Raw genomic sequence first — 23,516 nt, 5'->3', positions numbered from 1 at the left:
GGTGGCTTGTGGCTCTGAGACCCTGTGAATGACTGGTGTTCACACCCTAACAGTATTCCCTGAGCACCCGAGTACTCACTGCTTCCTTAAACTCTTGAGTCTGATGAATATTAGAGCAAACAAAGTAAGTTTAGGTTTCAATAAATCCCCGTCAGCCTGGTGGCATTAAAAGAAAAAAAAGCTTTGGGCCGGCCCAGTGGCGCGATGGTTAAGAGCTGGCTTGGGTCACCAGCTCTGTGAAGCAGGGCCCGGGTTCAGATCCCACATTAGGGCCAGTGACACTGCCCTCTACAGCTAAGATGGTGAACATCTCGACCTGGAGCTGGGCTGCCGTGCGTTGCTGGTGACGGTGAAGGCTGCAGCCCCTGCTGCAGTGGGCTGCCATAAACTACTGTGTGTGGCCGGCAGCCAGCATGAACGGCCGGCAGCTTACAGCTGCCAAGAGCCGCCGTCCAGTGCCCAGCGACCGATCTGCCTCACCCGGGAAGAGCGCAACATGGACCAGTGAAGCGACATCCTCCACAACTAGACTGAAGAACAAAATGACAGCAACTTGTCTGTTCCCCTTCCCCGATTCCCCAATAAAATCTTAAAAAAAAAAAAAAAAGCTTCATGTTGAACTTTGGAGCTGCCTAGGGGTAAGGATTCAGATTTTGCCAGGAAAGGCTTTTTCAGACTGCTTTTGAAACGGCGGAGGAGTGTGACAAAGACAAGGGAAAGAAAAGGGGAAACGGGACGTGAGGCTAGAGAAGGGAGCACTGAGCTCTCTCTTCTAAGATAAAATGCCAATTTCCTAGGTAGGATCGAGAACTTTATGGCTTAATATCTGGTCAGCAGGCTGACTTCAGCTCTTCAGGGACACCATCCTCAATTACCTCCAGGGAAGGGAACATGGTGAGGTAAGAAAAACCAGTACAGAAAAAGGCCCAGACTTTCACCTTGTGGGGCTGTAACTGGTTTCTCCATTTTGTTTGTTTTGAAACTTTGTGTTTGAGAGAATTAATAGTGACAGGGTAATCCCTACTGGTTATATTCCAGGCCCCTTTGCCTCTTTGAGAAAAGGATTAAGTATTTCACTCCCGTGAGGGAGCCCTTTCTAGCTAAGCAACCCTAAAGAAATACTTACTTTAGAAGTTGATACTCCTGTGTTCACTGTACATTCCTTCCAATTAGGCAGACGTTTGGAAAACTCTGCCCACACCTCAGAGGACATGAGGACTGAGAGACCAGGAGTGAGGATGAAGTACTTAACTTTGGGCAGCTTGCTCAGTTCCCTGTGCCTCAGTTTCCCCACGTCAAAATGGTCTTAATGACACTATCTCAAAAGGCTGCCATGAGGATGCCATGAGCAAGTCCGTGTAAAGTGATCAGAACAAAGCCTGGCTCACAGTTAAGTACTCAGTAAATGTCAGCGCCTATCCCTAGTGGATTACGGCACATTAGCAAACTGTGGAAGAGCCCAGATTCTCAGGAGGGTGATCGCGCAGCCCAGCCAGCATGGCAGCCCAGGGTCAAGCCTCTTGTCCCAGAGTAATTCTTACTGGTAGTTTGCTTCACTTTCAAAAGTCTCCTGGTCTACACAGTAAGAAATATAGTCACTTAATTACCACTCAGAAGATACGCAAAAGCAAAGTATTTTATAGGAAGGGGAGATGAGAGACAGATACCAAAACAAGGTTCATTTGTTTCAATACCTAAAGAAGAGGCATGGCTAGAGCTGTTGCTTATACTTCTGTTGTTATTGTGTCGTGGCCAAGGACCCAACTCCTTCTGGGTCATGAGGAAGAGACCTCCTGCGTGAAGAGGAAAACGGAAGCTGTTCCCCCACAGAGGCCCTCCGTCTTCCCGAAGGCGGGGTGGGTGCGGCGGGGGCAGCCAGGGGGCTGAGTCCGCAACAGCTGTGCTGGGAGTGGGCACTGGGCAGTTCCTTCAATGACTGCTCCACGCAAGGAAGGAAGGCACAGGTGAGTGCCGGAACAGTCTGGATGTTTTCAGAGTTCCAGCTGAGGCTGGAGGGTACAAACGTACAGTCATCAGCCCTGTGATCTACTTTTCTTCCAGGATGCTCAACAGCCTGGGGGCAGGAATGGAGGAAATGAGACAACTGGCTAGTCGCTGAGGTTGGCAGTTGGCAAGTGGATGAACAGAACACGTGGTGAGTGAGTGACGGTGAGGAGGCCCTGGGAAAAAGAACTGCATTTTAAGGTTCAAATACCTCAGTGTAACATTTTTTAAAGAATAAAAGAAGCTTAACAGTGATGCACTGCCCACAACGGCACCACTGCCCCTGAGGCGGAAGGGCACGCAGAGCCAGAGGTGGAACCAGATGTGAGCCGGCTGGGGGTGGGGGGAGGGGGCTTGAGGCTCTTTATGGAGGAAGGTTCCACCGAAAATGGATGACTAGTAGGGATTTCCTGCACTTCTTCTACCAGAAAACTCAAAGTGAGTTGGACTATCTGGCTTTATTAAACAAAAAGAAGAAAAAAGCAAAAATGGCTCAATTGGGGATGAGTGCTACCCCCCTGGGAAACCCACCTTCTCTCCTTGCCACAGACAAACAGACACACCACCAAAGGGTGCTTTAAAAAATAAAGTGACAAGTACTAAACAGTTTTAATAACTTCACTGAGATTTCCACTCCTAACTGCTGCCCCATTACTTGAAATTCTTTTACAGCTTTCCCAGTTTAATTTTTATGCATCAGCACTGTAACTTTCCAATTCTATAAACATATAAAATCTAGTTTTGTGGGAGGTGCAGTTTAAATGTCACACTAAGTCTTCCATAAAATTAAGTGGCTAAATATACCTGACATTTGCGCACAGTGAGGCTGTACTCTGTGCTGCTCTCTCCCTCAAGGTTTCCCGGGCTCCACCTGCAAGAGTACTTCCACCTAAATGCTCTGCAGACAGTTCAGGCTGAGTAGAAACGGTGCTGTCAATTGGAGCGAATTTTCATTTACCAAACCCAAGGCCCCCCTGTTTAGGCTGGGCTGGCACAGTATCAAGAGCAGGAGGCTGGGAGACCAGAAGGCTGGTCACTGGCTTTGCACCTTACCAGTCAGGGCAGTTTTCTCACATGTGAAATGCCTATTTGTCTAGGCTACCGTCTGAAATACAGAAACAGCATATGAGAACCCCTGGCACGCTGGAGGCTCTCAGCCTCTTCCTGAAAAACAGCCCAGATGGGATCTTCAGATTATCTAATAATGTTAAATGTGTTAAATTAGATCAAGAGTCAAACTTTCCCATACTTTCTTTAATCAAGTCACTTAGAGCCTCTAGTTATAACCTAAATTCTAAGGTTGAAATCACTTTTAGGATGTTATATTTTTGTTTTCAATCTAGTTGCAGGGGGCACAGCCCACCATCCCATGGGGGAGTCAAACCGGCAACCTTGTTGTTAGAAGCACAAGCAAGCTCTCACAAGCTGAGCCATCCGGCCACCTGCTGGCAGCTCAGCGGCAGCTCAGCTCAGGCACAGCTCACTGGCCCATGTGGGACTTGAACCGGCGACCCTGTTGCTCAGAGCTCACGCTCTAACCAACTGCACCACCCGGCCAGCCCAGGATGTTACATTTTAAGTCACTGAGGTTCCACAAACAGAAACAGAGCCCCTATTTTATGACCCTGCTGGTCACCATGGGGAGGTAGGGGCAGAATTCAGAGAAGAGGGTACCCAGGCGCACCCCCAACTCTAGTGAGAAACGCAGCATGCAGGAAGTGTTCAAATCTTGGGAAGGCGGGAGGGCTTCTTGGAGATTATGACATTTGAGCAGAGCTGTGAAGGATGACTTTAAATTCACATATACACATACATATGTATAAATCTCATCTGATGTTGCCCTTCCAGACAGCATTCTCATTTTTAGACACACTGTCCCTTCCATTGATAAACACAAACCATTTAAGAGAGGGCTCAAAGGATTTAAAACGTGGGTTAGGGCCGGCTGAGTGGCGCGTCGGTTAGGAGTTGGCTTGGGATGCCAGCTCTGAGCAGCAGGGCCCCAGTTTGGATCCCACATGAGGGCCAGTGACACTGCGCCCTCTACAGCTAAGATGGTGAATAACAGCTCGACCTAGAGCTGGGCTGCTGTGAGTTGCCGGCGATGGCGTAAGCTGCAGTGGGGCTGGCTAGCAGCTGGCGTGAGCTTTCGTGAGCTGCCGTGAGCCCCCGTGGGCGCCTGTCCAATGGCCAGCGACCAACTGCCTCACCCAGGAAGAGCGCAATGATAATACCAACATGGGCCAGTGAAGAGACGTCCTCCACAACTAGACTGAAGAACAAAAGGACAGCAACTTGTCTGTTCCCCTTCCCCGATTCCCCAACTCTGTTCCCTTCCCCCAACTCCCCAATAAAATCTTTAAACAAACAAATAAATAAAAATAAAAACGTGGGTTAGAAAAATGCAAACAGAGAAGGGTAGACATAGTAATAAAATTCTTAGAGGGGCACCACCTTCTTGCTCTGATAACTTGCAACTGAAAGGAAAGAATTAAATATTGGTCTTGCTTTTCCTTTGATTACATCTGAGAGTAACCATAAAACTCTCCTCGATGTGGGAAAGCCCTGTTGCACAGAAGCATTTCAGCCAATCAGTGTGGAGGAATGGTAGAATAGTTACCCTTTTGCCACCCGTGAAATACTGCATCAGGCCAGGATCATCAGTGAATGGAACCATTAGACAAGAGGGATGGGGAACTTGACAATGCAGGAATCAGGTTGCCACCATCTGAACTTACTGAACAATCCTGGTATCACTAAAACTGGGACGGCCAGGCATTGTAGGCACCCAGATATGAGGCAAAATAAAGCTCTGCAATGTCTACGTATGGCGTTTTCTTGCCAAAAAGTCTAACCCGAATCTAGTCGAGGCTCTAGGGCCCAATTCCCATTACAGGAAATATGAGGGACACAGGAATAAACTAAATGACGCCACAAAGGCTCCCGGAATGTGTAACCATCTACAAAACAGCTGACCTGGTTCCTTCAACAAATCACTGACTTGAAAAGAATGGGAGGCTGGGGAGGGTGTGGATGGCTCTCGGTTAAAACAAGTAACATGTGACCCTGGTGTGTGCATCTGGAGGGGAGCAGAGCATGTAAAATGACACTTGTGAGACAATCAGGGAGATGGGACTGTGGATGGGTATTAGATGATATTGAGCAATTCTTGTGTGTTTTGTTAGTCTGATAACAGAATGTGCTTATGTAGAAAAAAATACTCTTTGGAAAAAAAAAAGTAGATGTGCACTGACGTATGTAGGGGTGAAATGACATGATTCCTGGTATGTGCTTTAAAATCAGCAATAAAGAAAAGAGAATAGATATCTCATCACACTACCTATCCTATCACCTAAAAACTGTGGCAAAATCTTGGTAAACATAACCCTGGATCCTGGGTAAGGTGTTCTCTCTGCTTAATGAAGTGGGACGATTTTCAGTTTTTAGAAAGCTCCTGATATGGATCCATTATGAAACTGCATTCACTTTCATATGCAAGTCTCATTTCACACGTAAAGACACACGTCATACGGCTTTCACCTGATTCTCATTTTGCTATTAGAAAAGGCATTTAAATTTGGAAGGCTGTAACATATACGAGTCCTAATGTGTGCCCCTGGGCCCAGGAGCACGAGCATCGCCTGGTGAGCACTACAAGTTTTTTCTCCCAGTTTCTATGTATTTTATTCATAGTAAAGAAACCTTTTCCCCAAATCTGCACGGATTCTATGTTTGTGCTAACTGTTGGTTTTTTTTCAGCCAAGCAATAGAGATGGCAGAGAATAGCACACAATGAAGAGTCCAGTCACGTTGGTGATACTTGTAGATTTCTAAATATGTCTATAACCTGTGGAATTTGGTAACCTGGGTCATTTAAAGCCCCTGGGAGGCAAAAACTGGTGGCATCTGCAGGGGGTGCAGGGTGGCTGGGGTCCCTTGCAGAGCAGGTCACTGTGTGCTGCTGAGCTCTCCAGCGCGGCTGACACTGACAGCCCCAGCTTTTTTTCTTTGTTCCTCGCTGCCTCTGTGTCAGCTCCCTCATGTGTGATGAAACTGAAGCGGCACCTCTGTGGGGTGCCCCCAGGTCGCTCACAAGTTTCCTTGCCCTGCCCTGTGAGGGGAAGTCTTTCCAGCTGGGGCCTTCTCTCTCCGTGAGGACCAAGACTGCTGGGGTATGGACGATGCAGGCCAGGTGAAGCCTTCTTCCTCCCCAGTGTGCTTAGTCTCCAGTGTTTTGTATTTTGCTCAGGTTTCTTATGTGGGCTCCAGGGCTCTCCCAGAGCTGTTTTTGTTCATGGATCTCTGTCTACTTATTGATCTTTTCTGCAGGGACAGATGCTGGGGTCTCCCACTTGGCCATCTTGTTGATGCTACTCTGTAGATCTCAAATGCATATTTCTTTTTTTTAAAATTTTCTTTATTTTTCAATTACTGTTGATATTTAATGCTTCAGGTGTACAGCGTAGTTGTTAGATATTTATATAACTTACGAAGTGATACCCCCATAAGTCTAGAACCACCCCCTGACACCATATATAGTTTCTACAATATTATGACTATATTCCCTATACTGTACCTCACATCCCCATGATTATTTTGTTAACTGCCAATTTGTATTTCTTGATCCCTTCACCTTTTTCACCCCCCCCCCCCCCCCCCCCTCAAGATTCACTAAATCAGGAACTCTGAGTGGGGTCCAGAAATCTGTCCTAACAAGCCATCCAGATAATTCTGGTGAAGGCTGAAGGTGGAGATCCACTAGTTTATAACACTCCAGTCCTGGGGGATGCCTGTTCTTGAAGGATACCTAGGAAAGCTTTAGTATTTAGGTGACTTGCTAAAACTTCTTAAGGCATTACAATTTTTGGAAAACCCCAACTTAGATATAACTTTATAGCCTTAAGACTTTATGATATTTCACATGGAAGGGAAAAACACTTCAAAACACTGCTGTCCATTATTCTACAATCCTGGTGATCACAGTTTAATAAGGAATTTACACAGCACTTTGCTCACACAAGTTAATGGTAATCACAGCACATTTGCTCTGTGTGTGTGTTTTGTGTTGTGATAACCCTCATGCAGATGGCAAGCGGGCATTCGTGACGTAGCATCTGCCAACCAGGAACTAAACAGAACAGCTTGTCTTTGAGAAGTGGTTGAGCAAGTTAGCTCAGCTGGTTATAGTGTAACACTGGCCCAAGGTCATGGTTCCAAACTCCACTGAGATCGGATAGCTTCACTTTATTGTATAGCTATAAGTATGGGCCTAGCATCTGCCAGCCACCCCAGACATAAGCAGTGGGCCTGTTCACCAGGCCAGAGAGAGTGGAAGCACTGGAAATCCATGACGAAAGGACAACTGAGTCCAACGGTAGGTCCAGCGTTACCTTCAACAGGTCTGGTGCATCTGATGTTAAAGGTAAATAAAAAGGCTGTCTGACAGTGAACAGACCTATTCCCCATTCGGCAAGAGTCCGGATTTCACCGAGCGATCCATGGATCACCTGAGCCCTTAAAAATGTCCACATGTTCTTCCTTGCACAAGACCGGTGGTCGTCTGCATCAGGACCACCAGGAAGGAAGGCTTGTTCAGAACAGACCCCGGGTCGCACCCCCAGCTTCCGATTCTGTGAGATTCTGTACCTCTACCCGCTCCACAGGGCTGCTGGTGTTGCTGTCAGGAACCGCACTGGAGAACCCGTGGTCTGGACCTAATCCTGCACCTGAATTCCAGCTGTCCATTCCTTCTAGCGGTGAGTTCCTCATCAGCAGACATGGCCTTTTCCACTGAAACTACGTACTGGGCCCGAAAACCCAATCCACGCCACAGTGAGAAGATGAGGGGGGCACATAGTTAAACAGCAAGACTCTCAGTGAATTCCTTAAGCCTGCTGGGCAGGGCCCTGATGGCAGCATGGCCATGGGCCTTTCCTCAAAAAGCTGACAATGTATTTTGGGCAGCTCTTTCTGGAACGAGTGCTGCAGGAATTAAAGACAGGACGTGTGTGTGTACGTGCGCGTGTTTTAAGGCCATCTTTTGCCACCGATACAAATACAAATGGTCACCAGTACTCGAGGCCCCTTCTCCACAGTCCAGCTTTGCCTGCCCGCCTCACAGCCGCCTGCTTGCCTCCCGCTCTCCCCGTTCTAGGATATCAATTGTTCACCTGTACGGAAATGACAGCTGCTTGTCACGGTCTACATGAGAGGCCTCACTTGCAGCAGTAACTAGCATGCCATTTCCAAGGCTGTCATTCTCTGGTGTCAGCACAACCCACTGTTCAAAGATTTGCTCTGACATGAACCAGGCAGCGTCGTGACTGTTACTGCCGTGGACTCCTCTGCGCCCGACACCGATGGCAGCTGCTCTGCGCCCGGGGTTTGTTTCGCCCAATTATTTGTTTGTCACTTGGAAGCCCGGGGTGTCGCGCAGGTATTGTGGAGGTATTTTTGGCCTGATGCACAGGCAGAAAGCATAATGAGGCCCTCAGGTGAAGGTCTATTTTGTCAGTTAGGTGCTAGGATGATGTGCAGCCCAGAAGCCTGAGTAGCAATTAGGATATTTGAATAAGATAAGGTACCTGGCAGGAGGCTGAGAAGGCTCAGAAAGTCGGCCTTAACTTTTAAAGTGCCAAAAAATCCTTAGAGTAGGCAGTTTTCAAGTTTGTCCTGGAGCTAATATAGAAGGAGGTGGTGTAAGAGCTTCTTTTCTCAGCTAGAAAGCACTCAACCTAGGCACGAGCCTCACCCGAAGGTGTGCTCTGAGGCCCCGGCCAAATGGGTAAGGAGTCACTCGGGCACATCAGCTACCCGTGGCTGGCTGGGCCTCAGTGGGCCTGGAGAGCCACCCTCTAACCAGTCACCCCAGCCCGCCTATTGAAGTCAGGAGCTTCTCCTTCCCAGGGGAGTAGACATCACTGATTTGATGTCTAACATCTTGGGAAGAGGCCATTATACAGGGCAATGTAGCCCCTATAGCCAGCTGCAAAAAATAAACCCACACAATTTATTTATAATCTAATATTCGACCAAAACACACAGCAGCACTGCCCCTGCATCGAATCCAGGAATTTATCTCTAAGATTCTCGATGTCTCATCAGTGATGTGCTTCCTTTTCAGCTATCAATCTCAGAAAGAAAGGGCGACAGCCCAGGCCAGCCAAATTCTCCTACGTAACACACGATGGATTTGGTCATAATACAATTAACCCGACTCCTCCTTAAATCCATTCACAGTTTTAGTTTGTGCTACCTCTTGGGGAACACCAAGACACCCAAAGAATCATTTCTTGTTCTTTACTCTAAAACAAACCCTTCCACAACAGATATGACACGGCTGTGAGTAAAGCTAAAACTCAGCAAACAGCGTGTGGGACTGAGAGAATGAGGTCGATACTATCATCACTCCTGGCAAAAGAACAGTAGGAGGTAAGACGGCTTCAGTCTAGAAGGCCTCGCTTACCTTTGGAAGAATAAGGGCTCTGATGAATTATGAGAGTGTACGAGAGTGTACTGACAGCTAAAGATAGGTGCCGAGGTGGTGACATTCCCTAGATTGTATAGAATGGTCCATCCAAGCCTCACTTTACCAATGTGGAAAAGAAGCCACCTGGCAGCGGGCCCCTGGGTGCGCTAAAGCAGGTCGGGCCATCCTCGTCAAATCTGTAGCAATCCCTATCCAGGAAACTGTCAGTCATGCCACTTAGGTGACGTGCAAAGGAACCTAGCACCTAAGTTTTTTCTACAGAGGGGTTTTATAAACAATTATCAAGCAGATAAAACACCTCTTTTAACACCACTGAAAATGCAGACCAGCAGACAAGGGGGACTCTGCAAGGTTATTCTTATTCTGGGGGGAGGTATTCAAACAGTAGCCCCTCACTCTTTCCCCTCTTCCCCCATCCCCGAGACTCAGCCCCCGCTTACCTCTAAGATCTTTCTTACAGAGATGGAATCTCTTGGAGAAGATAGAGGTTTATACAGCCCTAGTGTTGCTCACAAGTTCAGGACTGAAGTCAGCATTGGCTATGGGGCACCACTCTTTTCAAATGCAATGTTCATAGTCTCATTCACAGCTATCTGGGAAAATGGAGGCCCTCTGCGCAAGCTTCAGGCTCGAAAGGAACCTAGAACACTCAAAAGCAAACTTTGGCCTTTAGACCTTGATGGATCTTGGAGTCCATTCTCACATTACCAATGAGAAAAACAAGTCCCATGGAGTGATCTGTTCGTCATTACCAGTAGCTCAGCTCAGACTGGAGCCCAGATCTTCTGTTACTAAAAGCAACGCTTACTGTAAAACACTCCATTACCTCCTTGTAGTATGCCAACTGGGCAAAAATGTAAGCAACGAAATCTAATGGAGGAAACATGGAAAAAAGAGGCCTATTGATAGGTGACACAGAGAACTTGATGGCGCTCCCCCATGTCTTTTCAGTAGCTTAATTAACTTATCAAAAGCCATCAGTTTTTAAAGTGGAAAACTCAAAGGGGCAGGTTTTGGTCTGACAGTGGGCACAAGTTGGCAAACTCTGTGGCTCTCTGAAAGGGTGACACCTGCAGCCTACTGAGGGCTGGTGTATTCCGGTTTGTGGACCCATCAGGGCTCACCTCAGATCAGCGTTTCCTCCTGACACAGTCTTACGGCCATTTAAAAAAAAGCGGAAAGTGGCTTCTTCCCCATTGCACCATTTCAAAAGTCTCTTTTCAAATTTTAAAATATGTTTACGCTCTTACTTTTCGGGTCCTACGTTTAATATGATCTGTTCGCTGCTGTTATCGCCTGAGCCTGTTACATCCTCAGTGCTTAATATTTGTTGAATGAAAGAATAATTTCAATATGGCTTCCACTTCAAGCCAATTGAAGGACTACATGGAGCAAACATTGACATCATTTACTTAACAGATGACAAATCTGATTTCAGAAGAGGCTTTGTTAAACCAAAGTTTATGGATAAAGTTTACGGGTAAAGAAAACTTAAGAGATCAACCCAAGAAGTCCAGCAGAAGACAGTCCATACTTGGAATGTCAAAAAAAATGATACAAAACAAGAGGAATTACATGGTTGGGCTTTCAGGGAGAAGAGCTTTACTATGGAAAAGCCTTTCCCGGCTATAAACAGATAATGAGAAAATGATGTAATCTTGGCTAAAATTAGGTTTTAGTGTTACTCTGCTGAGAGATGTGAAAGGTGATAGATAAGAGGGGGAAAATGTTTTCCAAGTGGCTTTTAAAGGCATCCGAATATAACTGCCTCCCACATCAGTCTATTAACAGGCACACTTGAGACAGTTACCTCTTCAAAAGGACTCTTAGAAACGCAATGATGTGCTCTCAACCTCTTCCTTTATAAGACAAGGTTTACGAGGGTCAGAGAGGATTTGAGCACCCACAGAACACTACTCCTTATTAACGGGCCCCCTCCCACCTCAGCACAGAACTGGGCCTCATGCTTAGGTCACTGATTGCTAAGGAAATGCTCCTGCTTGAAAATCCTAAGTCACTTCTAATCAAATCCGGCTGAAAATTAAAGATCAGTCCACTGATAGGCAAAGGAATAGGCATGGAGAGTAGAAATATGGAGAGATATCCTGTTATCAGAAGGCGAGGGAACCAGAGATGCCTAAAGCTGAGCCCTGGTACGATATAGTAACCATGACGACTCGGGGTGCCCCTGGGATGGGTTCCTAGGATGCCAGAAGTACTGGTGAGAGCCTCCACCATCAAAGAAAACTTTCTCCCAACCTCCAGGAACACAAAACACCTCATGATGAGTGGTGGGAAAAGCCTTAGGGACTTGTTCTGGCCAATGATGGTTGCAAATGCTACCTACCACATCCAAACTGAAACCTTAAGAGGCATTCTATGGTTTTGACTCTCCTTTTCCCTCTACCAAGATAACTACAAGGATGGGGGCTGCTCCTTCGACCTGGGCCCCAGAATAAGGACCAGGAGACCTGCGGCTGGTCCATAGCTGACACTTAACACGAGACTGGTGGTGTCATGAGCCTCTGCAGCATGATGTGCACAAGTGGGTGGACAGACACACAGAAGGCCGAATGCACTTCTCAGAAACCAGCTGTGACAGTCCACTGCTTGTTGTACTGCCGAATACTAGTAGAGGCTTACAATGGAAAAGCACACGGGACATGCTGGCTCTTCACCTAAGCTATACTAGTGGCAGAATATTTGACATTTATTTTTCTACTTTTGGATTCAACTAATGCTGAGAGGCTTGCTCAGATGGAAAATTCTGCACACAACCCCACAGCGAACTGACGGGGCACTCCACAAAGGAGGGGCTCTCCACTCCTACCCACAGGCTTCGGAAGCTGGTGAGGAATCATTTCTAGGAGGGGAACCAGAGGCATGGCCACTCATGGCCAGCTTGCCACTGACGTAAAATGAACCTCCACATACCAATTTATGGGCCCCCTTGCATAATCAGGCCTTAGAATGCACTCTCCCCCAAAGTCCGGGCATGCTTAGCCATGGTCAGAAGTCAAGCTTGTGGGGTGGCGGTAGGGAAGGGGGAGGGGTGCAGAACCTCTGAATTCAGGCCCAGCATCTCTTTGGTGAATTCACAAAGTAGGTCGTTACTAGAGAGCCATTTCTCCTTTTTCAAGGCATAGACCAGGCAAGTGGTAAAACACTGATGGTTGCTCCAGGCAAAATCAAAACAGCTGAGCAAACGCTCAGGCACCATGAAATTAAGACAGTCTCTGTTGCACTCGCTCGACCCCCACAGGTTCAGGAATAAACGGGTAAAAATCCAAAATGCACAGAGCAGATTACTTGTGTGGGAATCAATCATTTCTCTGCTGAAATTTTCTGACATTCCCTTCCACAGTATCTTCACTGCATTCATAATTCACCCAAGTTGCTTCCTGAGACTGAGCATTGCTGGGCTTTTGGAGTAATTGAGACAAATTTTGCTTGTTAAATAAATTCCAAGCAAGAGTATATTTGACTTATGCACAGGAAAGGAGAGAATTCTTATGTAAGCGGCAAAACAATAGAGTTTTATCTTATCTGAGGAACTTATTGCCGCCTGCCTGTGTGTGTTTTACTGCCAAAATAAAATAAATTGAATCAGCTCACACATGATAACATGCTCTTTCCTAACTCATTCTAATTGCTTGGCTAATTGATGTTTGTTGAACTTTCTCCATTTCATTGAGTGATTAGGTACAAAGCTAACAGTTGACATCTGTAGGCGCTTAACTGGCGTCTGTAATTACTGTTAATGTTAAATAATTGTTAGTTAATTGGAGTGGTAACTGACTGAATGGAATCCAGATTGTGAAGCAAAAAGAAACCTAGTTAAATAAACATACATTTTCAGAGAAAACAACATTTTTCCGCCGTTGTCAGAAAGTAGAAATAATCCAGAGGCCATGGGATAGCCACAGGGTTCCTTCCTGCACGTGGGGAAACTCCAAGCCTGGGGTGGAAATTGTCACCAGTGGGAAGGAAGGCTCTTTGTCCTTTAGTGGTCGCCATTAAAGACACCAGAACTGACTGGATGTTGTTACTCATGCCCACTGTTTCCTATGAGCCTGTATTACTTTCTGAGACAACCAAATACTACGTCATTGGCTAAACAACACCCTGACCATGAATGGACTGAAAAGAGGCTGGTCAACATTCTAGCTTTTTGGCTACTATTGCCAAGTATCAGAGAACAGCAGAAATCACCCAATAAAGTAAGCAAAGAGCTTTATTAGTGGGCTCAAAAGTAAACAAAATAATGTATTTATCTGACTAAAAGAAAGGAATCTGTTACACTGTAATTTGCTCCAGCTCACAGGGGTGCACAGGATCTGGCCAACTTTCTACCTGGAAAAATGGCATCACGCGCACTAAACGTTCTACTCAGCAGACACCACACCCAGATTGATTTGAATGTTTGGAGTACCTTCCACCCTCCTCACTAAAACTCCAGTGATGGGACCCAGTATTTACCCAGGACTCAGCCTCATCCATATGTCAGGGAAAGATGAGGTAGCAGCTGATGAAAAAATATCCGGAGGGAACACTTGCTCACACCATGAAATACCTTTAGACCATTTCTGGTGCTTTCACACCCACACTACAAGGTGTGTTTCCAAGAATTCTCAAGGAATAATTCTATACAAGTTCTGTCTGTCAGAGCCTGGCATCTATAGGAAAGTCAATTTCCATAACAAAAGGAACTGATTGCATGCTATTTGCAGTGTGGGGGGACTGAACTACTCATAGCTCCTTTGTCTCCCATCAAGCAGCAATTACCCTTCAATAGTATTTAATTCCCCACACACCAGACATCTCTATCTCCTCAAGATCCAAGAAAACGCTCTGAACCCTCGGAACCAGTGCAAAAAAAGGTCAAGAGAAAGAAAATTAAAGAAAGTTCGACTACAGCTTTCCTTTATCTAGTTTTTAAGACATTACAAAACTGCAGCTAATTGACAGAGGCTGAAATTGGCTGTTTATTTATTTACTCTTGTGCACATGTGCTTTCTGTCATGTCCCCCCTTCCAACTAAACCCAAGACACTACGAAGAAATTAAAATAGTCTCCATGTGTTCATTATAATTTTACACTCGACATTAAAAAAAAAATCAAAGAAAGCTATCCCATAGTCAACAAATGCATTATTTTCACTTACATAAAAAAGCACAGGAGTATTTTATTTTAGCGCAAGGGTTTTTCTTAGGTAAGTGGTGGCCTTGGTAGTAATATAACTTAGCTTTCTGGTCACCAGACCAAGGAATTGCCCCTTCAAGCCTAAACCTAATGCATGAGGTGAGATCATTAAAGACTTGATTAAGTACCCAGTTACTGAACCGCATCACACCGAGCAGTATCTCTAGTAACTTCTCTCTCATCTATCGCCTCAAACCTCAAGCAATTTTTTAGCCAGGTTTTCTTTCTACGCTGCTGATAAAACCATACTGTTGAAAATATCGAAAGGCCCCACTAAGCTAAAGCCTCTGAGTGCGTCTGTGGCCCAAAGATGCCCTCAATCCAAAATGACCCAAGAAGAGGCCAGGTGTATCCACCAGCAGGCCTGGCAGCACCTGGGAAAGGACAAACCGTCCTGGTCAGAGAGCTGTAGGCAGCCCCAGGGTCCCTCTGTACTCATCGTGGTGCGTGAGTGTCCACGGGAGTTCCCACGGCTGAGCTGGGGGGGGGGCGGGGGGCGGCGAAGAGCGGGAGCTCCACCCAGCACCCAGGAGGGTGCTGGCTGCTCCTCTGCTGTTCACATTTCAGTAGACACTGGGCGCTCACAGCAGGGGAGCAATCAGGGGCTTCATCCCTTCACTTCCGCACTTCAGAGAGCCCACTCAGTGAGGCTCAGCTCTCTAACAACAGGCTCAGGGGACCTTTTCCCAGGAGGGCCCTAAGCTACAGAGGTGAGGGGAAAAAAAAGGGGTGATAAAGTCACGGGGTGAAATACACTTCCTGGCCACCTGTCATCTACAACTTGCCTTGGTGGCAGGAGAGATCCTAGAAGAGGGCTCTGTGGCAAGAAGGGGCAGTGACTTGGGGCCTTTTCTCTTCCCGGAACCTAGACCGTGGACCCATATGGAGCTGGTGCGTAAATAGCAGACTCCACATGTGACTGCTCTTCTCCCTCCTCCTGACAGGGCTTCCCTTCTTTCCTTGCCTCCTCAGGCAGCTCGGCCCTGAAACAATTCCAGAGTTTAAAAGAGACTGACTATGTTGGCAGGATGGTCATTTTCTGCATTTCTGTCTATATAGCAAAGTGGCAAAACCACTAAGAAGCAGGTCCTACAGGATGTAAGTAAAAGGGCAATACACACTGGCTGGCCATATTGACTTGACTGGAGAGTTCCCTTAAGGGTAAGTGCTTCAGAATTTAGTCCTGCTGTTCCTACAGCAGTCAACCAACTGCACATGAGCAAGGAGTAAGTCTTCCTCTGTGTGTCTCTGTCTCACTGGGAAAATTAATTTTTTCTTTGGCAGATGGTTGAATCACAGAGACAGAAGGATTCATAAAATTCACATGAACATCCTGTAAACATTTAAACACATGAAGATTAAATAAGACAACCATGACCTTTATTAAACTTAAACTAGTTTTTAATGTCCACAGCCCTAAGCCCTGCAATCGTCAAACCCATCTTCCCACCTCTTTTGACTGCTCAGTACTCACTGGGCATGTTGTGAGTACACACACAAGCATACCTTGCTTGATTGATTTGTTTTAAAGTGGGAAATAAAAGGCATCAGAAGAAAGTAATGATTTGGAACACCTAAACACAAGAAATCTTACTAGTTCTCTATTAAATAGGCTGGGCTCTCCAACACAGAGAAAGTCAAAATAAAATCAATGGCAGAAGTGATATGAAACATTCATTGTACCTGCTCTGTTTCAGCCCCTCCACACTTCCCAACTAATTGTCATGAAACATCCCACCAGACACCTTGGCCCAGGGCGAGGAAGTTTTGCTATGATTCAAAATTCTACCCTAAAGAGGCTAAATGACTTATTCAAACTCACAAGCAGATTGCTGGGACTTGAGCCATGGCCCCTGCTGCTTCAGCCTGGAGCTTCCTCCCAACATCAAAGCCGCGCCCCCTCAGCCCCACAACACAATCAGTTTGTGAGATTAGCACTGCCCTCCCACGGTGAAATTTTATGGCCCAAATCTGCCTGCCACTGGGCTCAGCAGCATAATCTCACCAGCAGCATAAAGCCAGGCTTCTCCAAGGCCGGCGCACTGTGGAACCCCTAAGCAGGAGAGGGGACATGTAGCTGTAAACATCTGGAGGTGGAGAAATACGTGTGTCAGCTTCCCTGCACGCTTGTTAGACTGTTCAATAAACTGAAGCTTTGAAGATTTTCCCAGTAGCGTTTGTTACCTGGTGTAAATGTGCCCTTTCTTACAACGCTTTTTATTGCTCTTGGCTAAGAATATTGGACAGAGACGGGAGACCTGACTCGCAGGCAGGCAGGCTGCTTTGCAGGAGAACTTGAACTTGATGTGCATGAAGCTGACAATTCCTTGAAGGCCTTGTCAACCATCCATCCAGTAAACACTGCCACGACCGGGAGTGAAAACAGACCTAAAACCAAAAGCACGTATGGAGGTTCTCTGCACCTGTCTCGAAGCAATTATTGACATTATCACTACACAATGAATCTCTTTTTGAAGTTGTTTTCCTGATGTTTAGCAGTTTGAATACTAATCCCCTTAACAAAACTGTCCCCGTGCGTTGCCCCCGTCCCTGCCCCCCTTAATCTCCCTCTCTCAGGGGAGCAGGGCGGGCGCTGGACACCAGTCAGTCTAGTGGGCAGCACCTGGATTTGCACTGATTCCGTCGCTTGTCATTTATGTTACCAACAGGAATTAGCATAAGGCATTACGGGAAACTGGAGGAGAAAAGAAAGGCCATTTTGATGGAAATCAGGGGCAAAGGAATAATCTGCCATCAACTAAAATGCTTATTTGTGTATGGTTTCCCAAGCAAGGCTTAGAAAAAGCCTATGTTGATTTTCGTGTACACAAAGAAACCTTAATCCTTTCAAGGCAACTAAATCACCCCCAGAAAAGCAGCTCAGAAGAAAGGCACCTCGTCAGGGGGTGACTATTCACAACCAAATAGATGCCACAAATCACACTCTGTAAGTAAATACAAATAAGAATGTGGGGGAACATTTGATTGGAAAAGGGAAAGCAGGGGGCAGAGCAGGAGGAAGGAGGCAGAGAGCACTTCTCCTCATCAGTCACTCTTTATCCGCCATGAAGAGAGCCTTTCAGCCTGGGCAGGGCAGCGGCCGCCTGCACGCAGGTCCCAGAGCCAACTCTCATTCTAGGCTGATCCCAGAGCCGGCAGATGCATTCCACAGCTTCAGAGCAAACTGGCCAGAGCAAGGCACAGTCACATGGCACCGAAGGGCCTGGGAGGGGCTGGTGTGGGCTGTCCCTGAGACCTTCTTCTGGTGACCTGGCCTATCTCGGTCTCCTCCTCCTCCCCTGCCCCCCTTTTCACACGGATACACCACTGTCTACCAATCAATCATCAAAACGAGCAATGAACAATTATGCATTTTTTACATATGAGCACTGTATGCTATGAACTGCACATATCTTCTTTCACTGGGCTTTTAGTGTAATGGTTAACAAATTTATACAAACTTTCAAAAATACAGTCTATCAAAAATATGATGAAATATAAAACTGGAAGACTCCATTATGCAATAAAAAAGATAAAATTCAATGGCAATAATTCTGGGAGTAACAGCAATCACATAAGCGTATACACCTCAAGGGAACTCTAAACATAACGTACTATTTAAAATTGCAGTTGGTGCCAATTCTAAAATAATCTAGGAGCTCCAAATAACTGCACTTGGAAATGTGTCTTACTAACCAGCTAGCAAAAACGCTAGCCAAGGCGACTACAGAATGCTGAAGTGGTTTCCAATTTTAAAAACTTTATGAAGGCCCAACTCTTCCATGTAACAGAATGAGATTAGCACAGAAAGCACGTCTCCTTCATCTAGCAATTATCACGCAAGCACCTAAGTCAGGTTCCACAGCGGAGAGGAAAAGGTCAAATAGTTCATGTAATTTATACCTTTCAAATCAGACACCTTTGCAAAGCCTGTGAGTAGACAGACACTTCTTCCTTAAATTTCATTATTTCCAAACAAGACTGCTACAAATGATATCTGCCCAGGAACCTATTGGCAATGATTTAAGGTAAGCTTTCCCTTAACGTATTTCTTTATCATTAGCCTCTCTTACTCTACATTGCAGTTGGGAAGAAAATAGGATAGCACATATTTAAATGTTGCCTTCTTCCTCATTTATTTACTTCACAGAAAGCCCACAGCGGGGTAAAGCTTGGTTTCTGACCATGATACTGTGACTACTAAACATCCACTGGTTATTTGAGTCTTCGGGACAAATGGGCTATTTATAGTTCTCTGAGACTGCTGGGTAGTTCATAAGTAACAATGAAGTTAAAAGGCTCTTTGAGAACTATTATTCTCCATTACCACTTCCTACATTAAATTAAAGTCACAGAGATAGTAATGATTTTTTTAGTCAAATCAAGTTAAATAAGGATTCAATGTATTCTTTTAAAATAAACTGTTTTCAGTGCATCACTAAATATAGAATCACACGAAACAAAATTACAAATATGAACAGTAGTTCCAGAATGAAAACAAAGAAATACCATTGTTTTAAAATTTTTTCTTCCTAGACAACGACAAAACATATAGAAAAATATGAAAATCATTGCTCAGAATTAAAGACTCTTACCTTTGTTTACAATAACAGTATTGAAGAGTTTTTCAGAGCTGGCATCTGATGCCTGAAAAACAAGAAAGGGGGGGGAAGTGTTATTATTGTCATCACCGTCATCATTATTACTATCTTATTTTAAATCAATTTACCGCACTTTAGAAAAGCCTAATAGGGAAAGCAGCAATTTCCCCCCATCGCCCATAAGGTGGCGCTAGCTGACTGCATGAAAGAGACCTGCAGTGCAGCTCTTTGTGGTGGTGGTAAAAATCTGATTTTAAAAACGTGTCCTTATTAGACATGTTATCTGTGCAAAACATATTTCTATGAGATGATACACAAAGCAATTAAGCTCATTCACATGATTTTGTGATTTTATTGACAGATCATTATTTTGGAAATGGTATTTTTTACATATTTGCGGACATGCCTATTTTTCAATTTTCTTTCATAAACCAGAAATGCCTATTATTTAATACTAAGCTTTTCCTCACTGAAAAGTGTTGACTAGCACTCCCAGAAATTAATTTTTAAATATTCATCTGATGACCCCAAGATCCTATCCCTATAGTAACCAGGGTGACCTTGGTGTTGAAACCTAAGCAAGCCAACCTGCCCCCAAACCTGACACTTTACATGCCATCAGCATAATTTCTTTTCCATTTTCTAGAGATCATGTCTGCTAATTATTACAGTGGCTTGAGGGAAGTGAAATAAGCCTGCTTAAACAGCAAGAGTAAAGCCAATTTAAATTATACACTAATGTTCTGGAAAATAAACATGAAGTCGGTTTAGAGGAAAATGCTGTTTCAGAAGCACTGAATATTGCTAGAACTAGAAAAATTAAAAAATTAAAAATTAAGCATCCTCACTATATAATTTGAAGATATATCTACATTTAAAGTCATAATGGCTATATTTATGCTGTTTTGCTAATCAATCCTTGTAAGAAATCACTTATCTTTCACATTGTATAGAGATGCATGCTTGACAAAGCAAAGCATTGAATGTTGAATAAATAAAAAAGAAAGAAATGTAGGAAATAGAGGAAGGGGGGAATCTGAAGTATTCTGACTCAGGTTGGCTTTTGGAGACAAAGAAGATATTCAATTTAGTCTTTCCATGTTATGTTGATGTAGATGAGATATTCCTGGGTACATCTGGGGACCATGTTCTAGTTTTCAAAGCAAGTGATATAGGAAGACATAAAATATTTTTATGATTACTTTTCCCTTTATTCTCATTCTAATTTTCAAACTGTAGAGGTGGTTCAGATTAACAGATCAAGGAAAAAAATGAATGTACGTACAAAACAAGTGAACTGAACATTCATACATAAACAGTTTAAAATAATTCCTAAATTGATGTTTCCTCTGATTTTGCATGAATACTGAAAAATACGCCAAAGGTCTTCCCGGCATTTTAAACACAATTAAATAAAATTATTATAGTAGCTTTTAATAAAAACAAACTGCTAAAAAAGTGTTGCATGGTGGGGGAATAAACTATGCATTAAACAGATGGAGAAGATTGAGTTATAAAAGCAAAAATTATGGGAATAGTGTTGTTAAATTGTAACATTATGTGAGACTTCTAGGAATGTGAGTTTCCCAGGTGAAAACTTAAGAGATAACAGTATTTCATCATTTTTCAATGAAGAAGTGTCTCTTAGATCTAATTGGAACGACTATGCTAAATTAATGGCTTAAAAAAACAAATTCCTGCTGATATTTTAAAAGAAAAAAAAGTCTGTAAATTAAATCATTTTATCAAACTGAAATAACCCTTGCAGATTTTGGAGTTACTTATTAAAATGAGTCTAACTGGCCCAAAGAAATATACAAATTACTGAACCCCAAATACAAAAAGCATGAGGAAGGACAGGAAATGATTCCTGAATGAGTTATTATTTGCACTTGGTATGTGTGTGTATGAGAGATGGAATAGGACAGAAGCTGTAAGCGAAGGTGAACAGGCCCTTTGGTTGTCTTTCACACCCTTCTTGGGGTTGCCACCTTTGTCAGCTCCACTGGGCTGCAGGCTATATTCTCAAGTAGGTGGCTACGGGATCCTTACGTGTGAAACAAACTTAGAGGATGTGATTCTTATGATGCCAACCAGTTAAGTTATTATAGAAATAAGTCTGACAGGATATTCAGAGAGGCTGAGTAGTACACCTTCTAATAAAAGCTTCTTGAGTCCTTTAATTTTCTGATACATGTCACAAAGCCTGAAATGACGCCTCCTTGCAACTGGGGATGGGGGCGTCGCAACAAGGCCGCCACATAAAAACACCCAAAGGAAAATGATTGCAGTGGGGCTTTGACTAATCATGAAATAATTCTGGGTCCCTTCTCTCCCACTCAGGTGGTTAAAACTGTGGCGGACCGCTGCCCTGAAAGTCAGAAAAGGACTTCTTAGCCAAAGTCTTAAGCGGAAACTACAAGAAAATTCTTTGCTTTCCCTCTACGAACTTTCCAAATCCTACTTACATTTTTAAAGCATTTGTGCAAATTCTTTGGCTCATTGGGTTTTAATCTTTGGGACCTTTTCTTTTTCATTGTTTTTAGAAAAACGTCTGCTATTCCTTCTATTACCTGGACCATTTTCCTAGCTGGTTTTTAAAAAAAATTTTTTTTTTTTAAAAATCAGGAACGACAAATGGAGACGTGGCGAGCCGAGAGTTGGCAGACGAGCGGAGCTTTTCCTTCTCTCCTTTTTAACGCGGGGGCACCTTTACACACTAAAGACCTTTAGATTTTGATCGCCATTTCATTTCATTCCCTCACTCGGCTCTGGAAGGTGACGGCGTGAAGTGGCCACATTTTAAAACATTGATTAAAAAAACCACAAAGCTCTATTTGGTTGCTTTTTATTTGGGTGGGGGCGCAGATTTGCTTTTTAATACTAAGCAAATACTAGAAGCCGTAGTTAGTGTTGAAAGAAAAGTTAAGTCAAGCAGGTTGGGGGAAAGAAAACGGAAAATGAGGGAAACGAATAAAAGCCTTCCGTGCAGACGCGGGCGGGACGCGGCCGCTCCCGTTCCGGGTCCACCTTGATTCCCTTCCACAGCAGACGCGGCGACGGCCCTCCGCACCCGCACGAAGAGGGGCTTTACAAACAAGAAATGAGAAACCTCCTCGAAACTTAGGAGTTTTTTTCTCCAACTGCCGCCGATCCTGACAGAGCCCAGATCTCCTCTCGCTTCCCTTGGCACCGCGTGCGGGCCGGGATCCCGATCTCGGCGCGGGGAAGGGCTACCCCAGGACCGCGCGGCTAGCGCCGCGCCGAGGTCTCCGGTCCCGGCCGCGCAGGCCCGGTCCCGGCCCCGGGTCAGGCGGAGCCCCTGAGCCGGGAAGCGCCGGGGCCGCTCGGGCCCCCGGGCCCGACCGCGCAGACCCCGCCGCCCGCGCTGCAGCTCCCGGGCCAAGCCGTCAGGCCCAGGGAAGAAAGTACAAAGGCGGGCGCCCGGGCCGCGGGGGAGGGATGTGGGAGGAAGGCCAGAAGGGAGGGGGTGGCGGAGGGGGGCTCGGGCGCGCCGGACGCGAGGAGCCCGCCCCTGCCACCCCTGCCCGCCGGCCGGGCCGCCCCAACAAAAGACCCCCGACCCGGCCGCCTCCGTTCTGACCGCGGCCCGCGGGCGAGGGGGCTGTGCCCCCAGGGCTGCATTACCTGGTTGCAAAGGGTTAAGCGGTCCTGTCAGCCCCAAGTTCATGGTTGGGTTCCTTAGCAGGGTTCACGATGGGGGATCGTCAGGGACGAGGGGAAAACCAGCCAAACACACGAAGAGAAAACGCCCAACTCCGACCGGGCTCCGTCCGCAAGAGTCTCTCTCCTCCTGTCCTCGCGAAAGTCTGAAGCGGATGCACGAACCAGATCCGTACCGGAGCGGCAGCTTCGCCGCGGCCGGGAGCCGGCGCCGCGCACACATCCAAGCGCGGCCGAGCCAGGCAGGCGGGCGGCGGCGGGAGGGATCGCGCCCGGCCCGCGCTCGCCCGCTGCCTCCGGGCCGCTCCTGCGACGTGCGGGGCGCTGCGGGGACCCGAGGAATGTCCCGGGCGGGCCTGTGGGCGGGCGAGGCGGCGAGGAGCGGCCCGAGCCGCGGCCGCGGCGCGCGGAGCTAAGAGCTAGGCGGCGGCGGCGGCGACAGGACAAAGGAGACCATGTGCGGAGGGAGGGAGGAGGGAGAGGGAGGAGGCGGAGGAGGAGGGCGCACCGCGGCGGCAGCGGCTTCTCCCCCGCGG

General features: G+C 46.0%; 1 protein-coding gene across 6 annotated transcripts in view; it reads right to left on the bottom strand.

Moving 5' to 3' along the window:
• Window positions 1-23,516, bottom strand: part of AUTS2 (activator of transcription and developmental regulator AUTS2) — a 1,181,390-nt gene that overhangs the window by 63,413 nt on the left and 1,094,461 nt on the right. For all 6 annotated transcript variants that reach the window (XM_019654461.1, XM_019654460.1, XM_019654462.1 and 3 more), the window contains one exon: window positions 19,291-19,342. In XM_019654461.1, coding sequence (XP_019510006.1) covers window positions 19,291-19,342 — 52 coding nt within the window. The remainder of the gene's footprint in view (window positions 1-19,290; window positions 19,343-23,516) is intronic.

The sequence above is a fragment of the Hipposideros armiger genome, unplaced genomic scaffold (assembly GCF_001890085.2).
Source record: "Hipposideros armiger isolate ML-2016 unplaced genomic scaffold, ASM189008v1 scaffold_223, whole genome shotgun sequence".
NCBI classification, from domain to species: domain Eukaryota; kingdom Metazoa; phylum Chordata; class Mammalia; order Chiroptera; family Hipposideridae; genus Hipposideros; species Hipposideros armiger.
Note: the sequence above shows the minus strand (reverse complement) of the source record. Positions and strands in the feature narration are given on the sequence as shown.